At 54.7% G+C, this 13,786-nt stretch overlaps 2 protein-coding genes across 2 annotated transcripts in view; one reads left to right on the top strand and one right to left on the bottom strand.

Moving 5' to 3' along the window:
- The window catches only part of SNX18 (sorting nexin 18), a 178,555-nt gene that overhangs the window by 46,027 nt on the left and 118,742 nt on the right, over nt 1–13,786 (bottom strand). The gene's annotated exons all lie outside the window — the stretch shown is intronic.
- On the top strand, nt 9,076–10,068 carry LOC308254610 (melanoma-associated antigen B1-like; the record flags this gene model as incomplete). Its single annotated transcript, XM_080680854.1, has 1 exon — nt 9,076–10,068. One exon carries the CDS (start codon nt 9,076–9,078, stop codon nt 10,066–10,068), a length of 993 nt encoding a protein of 330 aa, XP_080536980.1.

Raw genomic sequence — 13,786 nt, 5'->3', positions numbered from 1 at the left:
CGGGGTCTCTCCCGCTGCAGCCGGCTTCTCTCGCAATGCCGATCCTCTGTGAATGATGAGAGCAGACTACCAAGAGCAGCGGGCACCGGGCCAGTGTTCATTCTGCGCCAGTGCGCGCCGAGACTTCACATGCGGTGGTTGGTTTGGGCCTCGCAGTCCCACCAGGCGCTCCTGATGCCCCCATTTCCCAGGTGAGCTCGCTGAGGACCACCCAGCCCGTGGGTGGCAGAGCCGGGCCCCACACTCCGGCAGTGGCTCTGGGCTCCTCCATCGCTTTGGCGGACACGAGGTATTGCCACATGTTGGCAGTCATTCCTTCCCCAGTTCCGCCGAACCTTTTCGTTTCTGGAGTTCCAACACAGGAGTTGACTACGAGACTGTCTCTGGAGGTCAGTATCAATGTTTGAGAGAAAAATCCAGGTCGGTCGCAGGCCAACCAGCTCCTCTTTTATAGAAAACTAGAGGCCCAGTGCACGAAATCGTGTGCGGGTCCCTAGGCCTAGCCTGCGATCAGAGCCATCTTCCGCCTGCTCGCTCGCCAGTCCCCAGTCCTGCCCCGCCGCTGATACCGACCCTGGTTCCCCATTGGCCATCTGGAGATCTATTGGAGCCTGTGGGCTGGGGGGAGGGACCGAGAGGTCTGCTTTCCACCCGCTCGCCAGTCCCCAGTCCCGCCCCGCCACCACCCACCCCGGTTCCCCGTGGCTCCCCATTGGCCATCCAGCGATGGGAGCCTGTGGGCTCGGGGGAGGGACTGAGAGGTGGTCAGTGCACCTCATAGCGACTGGTTGATGGGTCATGCTGGTCTTTATGCCGTTATGGTCGCTGGCCTTTCATTATATAGGAGGTGTCTGTCCCAGCTCGCTCGCCGTGCAGCCAGGTTCTCCCGCAGTGGCAAGTGACAGAGACCCAGGGGGACACCACGCAGGTAGGAAAGGGGGGCACTGGCTCTCCTATGGGGAGTCCAGAAAGTGGGTCTTGCTGGTCAGGTCTGGCTTAATCCAGGGGCTACACGTACATCACCAGGGTCTGTCTCCCTCCCTCCGTCTCGGGATAAGGGGTTGGGGCTGCCCATCTGGCCCTGGGACTGCACAACTTTCTCTACGGCGACGGCCGAAAAGCCCCAGGAAGTGACCTGGCCAAGGCGGGGAGACAGGACGGAGGAAGCTTCCGGAAGAAAGAGAGGTTTGGGCACCGAAGGAAGACGGAAAAGTGGTGGCATGCGGTCCCATTCCTTCTAACCGCACACTCCGGTTTCACAGGGAACCCCCAGACGCCTCTCTGCGGGGCTCTCCCAGCCCCGAGTTTCCCGCAGCCTCTGAGGCGCCGTTCCCATCTGCTGGGCGCCCAGCGGCCTTTCCACGGCCCCGAGCTCCCCCTATCCACCCTCCTCTCTCCTCCCCTCCCCCTATCTCCCTCCTCTCTCCTCCCCTCCCCCTATCTCCCTCCTCTCTCCTCCCCTCCCCCTATCTCCCTCCTCTCTCCTCCCCTCCCCCTATCCCCCCTCCCCTCTTCTCCCCTCCTCCCTCCCCCTCCTCTCTCCTCCCCTCCCCCTATCCCCCCTCCCCTCTTCTCCCCTCCTCCCTCCCCCTCCTCTCTCCTCCCCTCCCCCTATTTCCCTCCTCTCTCCTCCCCTCCCCCTATTTCCCTCCTCTCTCCTCCCCTCCCCCCTCTCCCTCCCCCTCCCCTCCTCTCTCCTCCCCTCCCCCTCCCCCCTCCTCTCTCCCCCATCCCCCCTCCTCTCCCCTCCCCTCCCCCATCCCCCTCCTCTCTCCTCCCCTCCCCCTCCCCTCCCTTCCTCAGGGGCTGCCCCAGTGAACCCCCTGCAGTTCATCTCCACCTCGAGCCGGCTTCCCAGGGAACTCCAGCGGGACAAGCACCAGCTAGGGGCTCACGGGGTTCCACAGCCCAGGTTTGCTCCCCAGACTGTAGCCAGAGGGGCTGCCACAGCGGCGGGTTCTGCTCATTGCCCCGAGTGGGTATTCTTTTGGGACCCCTCTGCCTGGAGGGGGAGCCTGTGGGCGGCTCAGCAGCTGGGAGGGCCGGCCTGGTCCCTCAGCTGCCTGTCACCGCAGGCTCCACGGGGCCGGGGTGCAGGCCTGTGACTTAATCTGGATAAACTATAAAAAAGACAAAAATATTTCTGGGAAAAAAATCAAGGAGGAAGTGAAATATGGAGTGTCTTGAATTTGAGGAAAAAAATAACCTCAAAGGAAATTCCAGAGGTGGTTCATCAGAGCCCGGGGCCGGGATCTCGTTAACCTGCAGGAAAAAAGCAAAACGGGAAGCCGCTGGATCGAGGGCAGCGCCGCGGGGCAGGAGGACGCGGGGCGGGGTGGGGGTGGGGGGGGTCCGTGGATAAATGCAACCCTCCCCACGGTGCGCACCTCCTGGCACTGCGACCGCTCACCCGTCCCCACGGCGCCGGCAGGCGGGCAGGAACCAGGGAAGAGGCAGCGCAGTTCTCCCAGGACCACGTGGATTTCAGCTTAGGCCAAGTCACAGGGACTCCAGCCCAGTGGTCGGCAAACTGCGGCTCGCGAGCCACATGCGGCTCTTTGGCCCCTTGAGTGTGGCTCTTCCACAAAATACCACGGCCTGGGCGAGTCTATTTTGAAGAAGTGGCGATAGAAGAAGTTTAAGTTTAAAAAATGTGGCTCTCAAGAGAAATGTCAATCATTGTCCTGTTGCTATTTGGCTCTGTGGACGAATGAGTTTGCCGACCCCTGCGTCTAGCGGGAGCGCCCACCGTCCACACAGGAAAAGAGAGCCTTTGTGGGAGCACAGCTCAAAGAGTCGCCCTGATAAGCCGGATCCAACCTTTCACAAATGTTAGAAGAGCAATAAGGGCTTTGTCGTGAATGAATGAACGAATGAATGAACCCAGCCCTACTGACCAACCCTGTCATTCTGTAACTGGACAGTCAGGGGGTCTGAGCTGCCTGTCACTACTAGAGCCGATGAAGCAGAGGCAGGGTTGCGTCCTATGTGAGCGTTTATTCCAGTCCTGCCTGCAGCAGGTCACCCACAAACATCTCTCTGCCCCCCCGGTCCACCCCCCCCCCATCAGCCAGCTGCTTATACTGGGCAGAAGGACAGAGATGCCAGGGAAAGCAGGCAAGGTATGCCAAGTGGGCAGCTGCTAGGCAATGCGGGCTGGAGGTTTGCAAACACCTGCAGGAATGCAAAGGCCGAAGCTCCTCAAAGGGCTGGCGGTTTGCAAAGAGCTGGCGGCTCTGGTGTCTGCCACAAGGTGGTCCCTCTCTCCACGATAAGAGCTCCCGCCCGGGAGGACGATGGGGAGGACGGGCGGCTCTTCCCGGTGAGCTCCCAGGTCCCACGTGCAACTCCCAGCCCGGGACGCGCCTTCTGTAATCAGAACGAAACAGTCGCGGCTCACAGAGCGTGATAACGTTTGTTACAACCCTAGCTGCTCCCCACTCTTCTCCTTCTGCCCCCATCGATGTCACAAAGGGCCTCATTCACCCCATTTCCCAGCTGCCTCCCAGACACCAGGCCCTGGATGCCCCACGCAAGCTCACGGGGGAAGGAGCAGCTGTGAGCAGAGAGGGCGGCGAGCGGGCCCAACTCTGACGTGAGGTGTGTCCACAGCGACGAGGGACTCGGGGAGGCGTCTCGGAGGAGGGCGAGGCGGGTCAGGGTGTCAGCAGGCACAACGGAGGCCCGGGGCGTTTGAGGCCACGGGAGAGCAAGAGGGTCTGCCAAGGCAGGAGGTTTGTGCGATCAGGCCCTGAGGTTTGTGCGATCAGGCCCCGCGGGGAGTTTCAATGAGTCCACATGACGCTCGGGCCGGGAGGGCGGATTGAAGAGAACAGCCCCAGGCAGGCTGTGCGAGGTCTTCGGGGCAGCGCCAGGGGCTGGCTTCCTCCCCCGCGGACACGCGGGAGCCACGCGTGGTTCTGTGCCCAAGGGCACGGGCATGGACTCCGCTCTGCTGTGAGCACTGGCGTGATGGACACGGCGTGCCGGGGAGGTGTCCTCCTAGCTTTCCAGGGACGCGGTGTGCCGGGGAAGTGTCCCCTTAGCTTTCCAGGGACGCGGTGTGCCGGGGAGGTGTCCCCTTAGCTTTCCAGGGACACGGTGTGCCGGGGAAGTGTCCCCTTAGCTTAGCTTTCCAGGGACGCGGTGTGCCAGGGAAGTGTCCCCTTAGCTTAGCTTTCCAGGGACACGGTGTGCGGGGAAGTGTCCCCTTAGCTTAGCTTTCCAGGGACACGGTGTGCAGGGAAGTGTCCCCTTAGCTTAGCTTTCCAGGGACACGGTGTGCGGGGAAGTGTCCCCTTAGCTTAGCTTTCCAGGGACACGGTGTGCGGGGAAGTGTCCCCTTAGCTTAGCTTTCCAGGGAGACAGTCCCGGAAGGAACCGAGGAGGAGGAGGAGGAGGAGTGCTCCCCGCAGGACAGGGGAGCGGCCAGGCTGCGTGTTAGGCCTGGACACACATCACGCCCCTACCTGTCCGTAGAGGCCTCTCAGCCCTCCAGGCTCTGACTGCCACACGTGCGGGGCCTCACCCAGGCCGAGATGGCCGGGGCAGAGATGTCCCCAACTTCTCAGTGGAGAGATCAAGGGCACCTCTAACTCTGAGAAATGACCGCCCCCCTCCCCCGGATGTGCAGGGCCTGGAGGAGGTGTGTGTCGGGGAGCTTGGTGACGGCAGACTGGCCCGCGCCTCACCCTCTGGCTGGTGCCCTGCAGCCCGTGTCATCGTTTACCCGATGTGGTCGGAGGGTACCCCGGCTCCTGCAGTAGGCCCAGGAGAGGGGGGGCGCTGCCTCCTGGCCGCAGGGGAGGAAGCAGGGGTCCTGCAAAGACACCTTCTCCCTGAGGCAGAAACCCGTGCCGGGGCTCCCGCCTCTGCCGGGGACTCGCGTCTGCTGTGTGGGCACGCTGGGCAGCGCGAGGGCAAGCAAAGCGGAAAGAAAGGGAACTTTAGGGTATTAGACTCTATAATAATAAAAGCGCAATATGCTAATTAGACGGGACAGCCGAACGACCTTCCGGACGTCCTTCTGGACGAAGCTGGGCTGCGAGGGCGGAACCCCTTGCATGAATTTCGTGCATCGGGCCTCTCGTGTTAGGATAGAGACTTTCACGTTACTTTGAGTACTTTTTTTTTTTTTAATTTTAAAGAAATGGAGCGTTTGCCCAAATGATTGCATTTGAAGATGTTTGGCCAGCAGACGTGTCAATAGACGGTGGATTTCCTCTCCCGCAGGGGAAGGCAGGGCTGCGGCAGGGACGTCTGCGGCTCTCCAACCGCCACTCACTTCCCGCTGAGCCCGCCCAGGTCAGCCCGTGCGCAGGGCTTCGCCGGGACACGGTTTTATCTTATTTTATGTTGGATGTTTGTTTGTTTTTGAAAATGAAACATATTTATAACTTAATATTCAAGAAGCAAAATTGTTGTAAAACCACATCGTCACCAACATTTTAAGTATGTCTCCAGCGATAAAAACTGTAACAAAAGGAAGAAAAACAAACTAGAAATTTAAACTTCCAAGTTATTGTTTACAAGGTAAAATGAGTTCCCATCTTTTTTAAACGGAGCTAAGACTTAAAAGGATGTCACTCTAAAAAGACAAATACATTTGTATTTCCATTCTTGAAAATAAAATAAAAGACTTCTGTCCAAACGGCTCAACCAGTTCATGTCGGAGGAAGCCCTCCTGGGCCAGACACCAACACCCAGGAGCCCAGGAAGGCGCGGCCAGACTGGAAACAGGACCAGTCCCCTCAAAACCCGCCGCATAAAACGGGGGCGCGTGCACGTGGGGAGCAGGGCTGGAGCCAGCAGCCGCTGAGCCGGAGCGGGAGCTGGGGCGGAGCCGGAGGGTCACCTTCTGCGAGGACCACAGAGCAGAAACGCGTTCTGAACCCCAGGGACAGGCATCCGCCCATTGAAACGAAGGGTAAGGTGGGGTGTGCAGACGGGAAAGGAGGCTGAACCCTCGGCCGGAGCCTCTGGTCTCAGGACTGTCTGCGGGGGGCGGCCTGCATGGGCCCCAGGGCCCCTCCGCCGGTGAGCAGTCTCTCCCAGCCCAGCCCTGCCTGGCGCAGGCTCTCGGACCCCCAGCGGCTGTGCAGGGCCAGCGGCACCTGCGGAGTCAAATTCAGAGGGATTTATAGGGAAGGGAGCCGGAGGAGGAAGACAGAGAGACCCCCCCTTTCCCCAAACAACCAACCAAAACCCTAAAATGTCCCCCTCAAACATGCGCCTGCAACCAGCATTCCAAAATGCATGTTACAAAATACATCCAATAAAATCCATGAGTGGGATATCAATTTTCTAAAAATGAAGTGGTTTTTATAAAACCTCAGGACATAAATAGACACTTAAATTTTTACACAGAGACACATCCATACATGCAAACAGAAAAGAAAGAAATGTGTTAAGAATAAAAGGTTAAGAGAACCAGTTAGGCATTTTGGAAATGTAGAATGTAATTACTAAGCAAAATATTCCGTAAGTGAAGTCGACCTGGACTGGATATGAAGACAGAGTTATGAGTTCATACAAGGTGCTGAGCAACCCGGCCGTAATGGACAGAGAGAGACACACAGAACCCTCCCTGAGCAGCGGCGAGCTCGCGTTGGAGGCTCTGGGCTTGTCCGCCTTTGCATTCTAGAAGGAGTGGTCGAGGAGAATGGTACAAAAGCAGTAAATAAAGAGGTAAATGCTGAATCTGAGGACAGGAGCTCTCCGGTTGAAAACGTACTTCCACGGGTCAAAATAAAAATAAGCAAGTCTACACTGAGATACGTCATCGTAAAAGTGTAGAACATTAGCAATAAAGAGAAGAAAATATTTAAAGTTTCCGGGTGAAAAGAAAGAATAGCGATTGGTATGGTCGTTGGTCTTTCAGCAGATCTCTTACTGCAACAATAGATGCCTCTAGAAACGGGACTAAGGTGATCCGTGTTGCAGGGAAAACGAGTGCCAACAAGAATGTTTATATTCAGATAAACTCTCATTCAAGGAGGAGGCCAAAACAATGGCAGTTAATGACAGACAGGACTAAAGACCTTTACCAGCCACAGGCCTTCAGTGATATTGTATTTACTTCAACTAAAAGAAAATGAAACCCCCCATACAATACATGGAATTAAAGACCAACGAGGAGCACAGAAATAGATTTTTTGAAAGTTGGTAAATTTGATTAAGAATAGACATGAAAATGATCAGTGAGTGTACGTGTGTTTTTAAAAAGTTAAAGTAAATGTTGGCGCTGTGACAATAGGCGATAACATTGAAAGAGTAGTTAAAACATGCTCAGATCTTTGGTTCAGAAGGGGGATAGAAATGCCAGACTTAGTAAGAAAATTCAATTAGTTTTAAAAACACGAATTCCTGAGAGTTACCATAGAAAATAAGAAATATAGCCAATAACTTCAAAACCCACTGAGAAAAAATAGAATGAGTAAAGGAAATGTAGCATTCTTTTTTAAGTTGTTTCTGACTTCTGTTGAATTTATGAGAACAAAAATTTCTTAAATAGTGGAAGAAATAAATTCAAATATATTAGTAAGATTAATAAATATAAATGGATTCCCTCCCCCACGATTAAAAAACTGGAGGCTATGACATTGGATGACAAAAAGCCAGAACCTATCTGCTTTTATGCTCTAAATCAAAAGGATGTAAAAAGATTGAAAGGAAAGGAATGAAAAAACACCTAAAGCAAACATGTTAAGGAATGCTTGCCTATTACCTACTTTAGGGCCGTTTAAAACTTTAAAGTGAGAACGAAAGTGCCTCTGTAGCTCTAACTGGTTTGGCTCAGTGGGTAGAGCATCAGCCTGCGGACGCGAGGGCCCTAGGAGGGTCCCAGGTTCGATTCCGGTCAAGGGCATGTACCTGGGTTGCAGGCACATCCCCAGTGGAAGGTGTGCAGGAGGCAGCTGATCCATGTTTCTAACTCTCTGTCCCTCTCCCTGTCTGTAAAAATCCGTAAAATACATTTTAAAAAATTAAAAAAAAAGAAAGACAATAACTTGTCCTCAAGTAAGAGAATTTTTTTTTTTTTAAAAGAAAGTGCCTCTGCAATCCTGTTTCACCAGCAGAAGGTTCATGCATCACCGAGACTTGTCTGCACATGCACAGAGCCCTGTGGCGAGGCCTGGGGTGCGGCGGGCTGCGAGGTGGGGGTGCGGGGAAATAGAGGGCATCTGTAATACTGTCAACAATAAGAAATACCCTTAAAAAAGAAGGAAATAGACTATAACAAATCCCATTTGTAGTCTTGTGTGTGTGTGTGTGTGTGCGTGCATACACAGTCATACCTTTTCGTACATAAACGTGTGCATGTACATGTGACACGCTCAGTGCGTGCAGCTGCTAAACGTTCCCTGACAGGCTTTCTGGGGGGGAAAGACTGCCGGGCAGGCTGATGCCGGCACCAAGACTCCCCGATTCAGGCTCCAAACCGGTGCCACCGGGCAGGGGCGGAGACACAGAGCCTTTCCGGAGCCCGCGGGCGCTGCCGGCTGCGCACGGTTACACACACACACACAGGCACCTGCGCACACATACGTGTGTGTGTCTTTGTATTTGCATCACTGCGTATTAAAGGGCTATTTTAAATAATGTGACAACTCATAGTGATGCTTTTCCCAGCACCTCCAGGGCACGGAACATGACCTTTGACCTTTATGATCGCATAATAACCGTGGAGGACCCACCCACTTCCGCTTGGACTTCCGACTTCCGCTCACGAGCCGAGGACCGTTCCTGGCGCATGTGCAGCAGTTGTCCTCTCCCGGAGGTGAGGGCGGGAGGTTCCGGGCGCATGCGCAGAGGCTGTCCTGTCCGGGTGGTGAGGGCAGCAGGTTCCCGGCGCATGCGCAGCAGCTCTGCCGTCCGGTAGTGAGGGCGGCAGGTCCGGTGAGGGCAACAGCGAGAGCGAGCGTGGCGGGTCCGCCGGACTGGCCTGGAGTCGAGGTGAGGACCCCGAGTGGGAGCCCCAAACCACCGGTCCTGTAACTGTACCAAAGGCGCCGCCGCCTGTCCTGTCTGTCCGTGGCCCACGCCTGCCCCTGCCCCGGAGGCCGCCCGCCCGCCATGCCTCGCGGTCGGAAGAGTAAGCTTCGCGCGCGGGAGAGGCGCCAACGCGCCCGCGCGGAGGCCCGAGCTCTGGGCGCCCAGGCCGCCATGGGGGCCGAGGGGGCGGCCGCGGGCTCCCTGTCCCTGTCTGGGGGCGCGCCCCCGGGGGCCCCGACCGGCGCCGCGGCGGGGCGAGCCAGAGGCCAGGCCCCGAAGAGCAAGACGTACCCGTGGGCCGCGGCCGCGGCGGCGGCGGCGGCCGAGAGCGCGGGGCAGGACCTGCTGACGCAGAAGGCCACGGTGCTGGTGGAGTACCTGCTGTACCAGTACAAGATGAAGGAGCCCATCCGCAGGGGCGACATGTTGAAGATCGTGCACAAGCGCTACCGCAAGGACTTCCCCGACATCCTGGCGCGCGCGCAGGAGCGCATGCAGCTCTTCTTCGGCCTGGAGCTGAAGGAGGTGAAGCCGCACGGCAACTCCTACCTCCTGGTGGACAAGCAGGACGACCCGGGCGACGGCAGCCCGCGCGGCGGCTGGCGCTTCCCCAAGAAGGGCATCCTGATGCCGCTGCTGAGCGTCATCTTCCTGAACGGCAACTGCGCCTCGGAGGAGGAGATCTGGGCCTTCCTCAACACCATGGGCATCTACGACGGCAAGAGCGACTTCATCTTCGGGGAGCCCCGCAAGCTCATCACGCAGGACCTGGTGCAGGAGAAGTACCTGGTGTACCGGCAGGTGCCGCACAGCGAGCCCCCGCGCTTCGAGTTCCTGTGGGGCCCGCGCGCCCAGGCCGAGACCAGCAAGATGAAGGTCCTGGAGTTCCTGGCCAAGCTCAACGACACCGTGCCGGCCGCCTTCGCCCCCCACTACGAAGAGGCCCTGAGAGAGGAGGAGGAGCGAGGCCGCGGCCCCGCCCGAGCCCGGGCCGCTCTCTCGGCGGCGGGCACCCCCTGCAAGGCCGGCGGGCGCCAGGGGGCCACACCCGGCCGGTACCCGCACCCCGAGTGACCGCCTGGCGGAGGCCGCGCTCTTCCCTCGGAAAGGCCTGTTTACACAGTTTGCTGACCGGCAGCGGCTCCCGTTAGCGTTAAGGAAAGAAAGATAGCATCACCCAAGTAGGACTGTAGCTCCCTTCCCTCCAGTGACAGACAGACTAGAGATGGAGATTTCATCATATGCGTTGTTTTATCTTTGTGTTAGAATAGTTTAATTTGGTTTTCATCACCTTTGTTAAAGAGACGGAAATAAAGTCTAACTGCCTGTTTAATTTGGGGGTCCAACTCTTGTTTTCCGTTTCTTACTCACTAGATCTAAGTATGTCGGGTCTGACCTAAAGGTAAGATGACTGGTATTCATAGGGATTCTGGGAAATCTTTGAACAGCCTAGCCAGACACAGTTTTTTTTTTTTTTTTTTTTTTTTTTTTTTAAAGAAAGAAAGCAAAGCTTGCATATTCTAGACTAGATCCAAAGCGTTTTCTTTCGTAGTTTTCAGTTGTGTGTACACATTTAAAGTTTCCTTAAAGGGACGTGTCAGGAAAATGGAGACTATCTCTTACAGCTGAAGAACCAACCTTAAGCAGTCAGATTTGAGTTGGGAAAAACAACGACCAACTTCTCTTTCTGTTAACAACCTATTCCGGAAGGCAGATGGGTGACTTAGGCCACGGAGACATGAACATGTTTTAATTTCATGTCTGCTTCCCATCAAGAAGCTGGATATAAATGGGACTTGTATGTATTACGTCAGGCACCCTTATTTAAACAACTATCTTTCCAACTATAAAAGCTAAACAGAAGTGCAGTGTATAATGATTTCTTTTCCCTGCAGACATTCACCACTTTTTGGACTTCAGGGACTTATGGCTTGGAATGGTGACCATTGAACAGGAAGTTGTGGTGCTGTAATATCCCTGTTCAGAAAGCCTCCCTCCGCCTCATTGCTTAGAGCAAAGGTCCCCACCCCCTTCCTGCCCATGCACCATGGGATCCAGCGGCGCCACGAATAAATTGTAGATGTGCTGAGCTATCGATCCCCGTGGCCTTTGGGGAGCTCCAGGCTATGTCTCCAGGCAAAGGCAACCCCACCCATCTACTGCAGTCTGCTTACAAACATGGCTATTCTCTATGTATGCCGTGACATGAGAGGCCCTGCCCTGATTACGGTCCAAACTCGGCATGGCATTCCAGTCCTTACAATCTCGCCCATGCTCTTTCAGTGTGACCTCTCACATCCCTTCACCCACAGCCCTTCTACCACCCACCTTTCCGAAAACCCTGCACTGTTGCCTCCCAAGCTTTGCCCCACTGAGAATGCCCTTCTCCCTCATCTGTACAGTGGACCTCCCGATCCTTTAAAAGCTAGAGCCAATGCCGCCTTCTTCATGAAAGCTCAGAAATCTCTGCAGCCTGCACCATTTCTCCTTCTTCCTGAGAAGGCTGCTCGTTACCCTCTCTCGCACTTAGCATGTTTTCCTTGTGTTGTAATCATTTGTGTGCTTGTTTTAGCTCCTCTTAGAGTGCAAACAGCTGAAGAACAGACCATTTGTTTCATTGCTTCCCACCCAGTGCTCGCTGGGTCTTGCAAATGCTTATTAAATGGAATTGACCGTGCAAATACACGAAAGAGGAGAAGATCAGCTTGTGTTTATTGCGTATCAGTCGTGTGCCAAGCACTGTGCTGGCATGCTAGATGGGACCATGTGTGTGGTCTTCCCAGTAGCCCCTGTCAGGTGGGCATTTGAGATGCAGACAGCGAGGAACAGCAAGGTTAATGGCTGCCTGTGATGCTTTTCCACTAGGAAATGGGAATTGGTGGACCTGCAGAGCAAGGCCCGCCCAGGTATTCCACAGGAACTTGGCCCAAGCGGGTTTCCGGGCTTTGCCCGCACCCTGACCGTGTGAACCCCCAGACGGTGGGGAGAAACAGCAGGGCCTTGCTGGACGCCGGGTCAGAGGTTTGTCCCAAGCACCGCCTCAGCTGGTCGAGTCCTGGCAAGAATTCCATTTCATTAACTTAAAAACCATTCTTTCATCAACAAGGTAATCCTTCCTAGTATCACATCTGAGGTGACTAGGGACAAAAGCCACAGAACAAAAGTTATTTTTCTCTTTGCTTGGAAAAGAACCTTCCAGTGACGCACCCGTGGAAAACAGGACCAGCAGTGTGTGAGTTACACACGCGGTTTGGATCGAGGGTCCCGTTGGTTCTCTCATTGCGCTCTGATTTTGCTTATTCTGTCACGCTTACATTTATATGACTTGTAAGAGTTTTGAAAGCCACACCCAGATTAGGTGAGCTAAATGGGTTCTATAGATAAGATTACATTTGCTTAGAATAGGAACGTCAGTGTACAATGTTCAGTGGCCCTGACTGGCCAAGACTTGTGCGGTCTTGGACCACATTTTATTTTATTTTTTTATAATAATAATTATTTTTAATATATTTTTATTGATTTCAGAGAGGAAGGGAGAGGGAGAGAGAGATAGAGACATCAATGATGTCAGGGAATCATTGATTGGCTGCTTCTTGCACGTCCCCCACTGGGGATCGAGCCCGCAACCCTGGGCATGTGCCCTTGACCGGAATCGAACCCAGGACCCTTCAGTCCACAGGCCGACGCTCTATCCACTGAGCCACACCGGCCAGGGCTTGGACTGCATTTTAATGTGGATTTTCCCGTCTCTAAAACAAGGTGAAAATGCTACCAGAGGGTCCTAGAGTTAACAATGAGGTGACGAGTCCGGTTTTCCTCGAGCTGTCTGTATGTGGAAAGAGGCGGCCATCCAGTGTCTCCTTCCTGTGGCTCCGGGTGCTGTGTCCTTCGGAGCCACACACAGGGCCATAATGTAAAACAGCTGGTGAGCACAGCCGCCCGCGGTCGTGTTGTGTTTCACGGCTCACACGGTGCTGTCATCTGTCCCCCGTGGCGACTGCACAGCGGCCTTGAGCAGGCATTCTCAGGAGCATCCCTGGCTTTGTTAGGAATGAGAAGTTCTGCTCAGAAGGAAGTGGCTTGTCCAAGGTCATGGGCTCAGGATAAGTGTGACAGATCCAGGACTCAAAGTCTGAGCTGGACACTTGTCCCCAGTTCTTCCCATATTCAAGGCATGGACAGGCTGGAGGAGAGTCTGGCGTGGGAGACAGGTAATACATTCTGAGACTAGCGAAGGGAGTAGCTTGGTCATAAAGGGGATTTTCAAACAGCCGACCTTCCTATGTTTACCGGCTTTGATGCCCACCTAGCCCCGCACTCCTTGTAAAGGAGGAGGACGAAGTGGCTGCGATGGGCACGGAGTCAGTCGGCCACAGTGAGCACTACTGCCCCGGACAGGATTGCTTCAGAATCTTTTTATATTCAGACTCATTTTCCAGGTTTACCACACCATGCGCCTCGTCACCTCGCTTCTGAACGGAACAACACCGGAGGGGCCAGGAAAATGTAGACGGGGGTGTCGGGGTTAAGAAGGTCACTTTGGTTGTAGGAAAAATAAAGCGGAAAGTTTTCAAACCAAAGGAAAATTGAGCTGCAGTTTATATTAGTAAATGTTCCTCTTGCAAGGTATTAACTTTCTATGGGATTTGAATGCAAGGTGAATCTCGTCTTAGATGATTGTCCAAGAGAACTTTAATGATGGAAATGTTCAGTATCTATGTTCACACGAGAGCCTCTAGCTACATGTGAGAACTCGAGATGTGGCTAGAGACAGAGAAACGGAATTTTTGCG

Source organism: Plecotus auritus (genome assembly GCF_963455305.1).
Source record: "Plecotus auritus genome assembly, chromosome: 7".
In the NCBI taxonomy this organism is placed as follows: Eukaryota; Metazoa; Chordata; class Mammalia; order Chiroptera; family Vespertilionidae; genus Plecotus; species Plecotus auritus.
The sequence above is the reverse complement of the archived record's forward strand: the minus strand, read 5'-3'. Positions and strand labels throughout refer to the sequence as shown.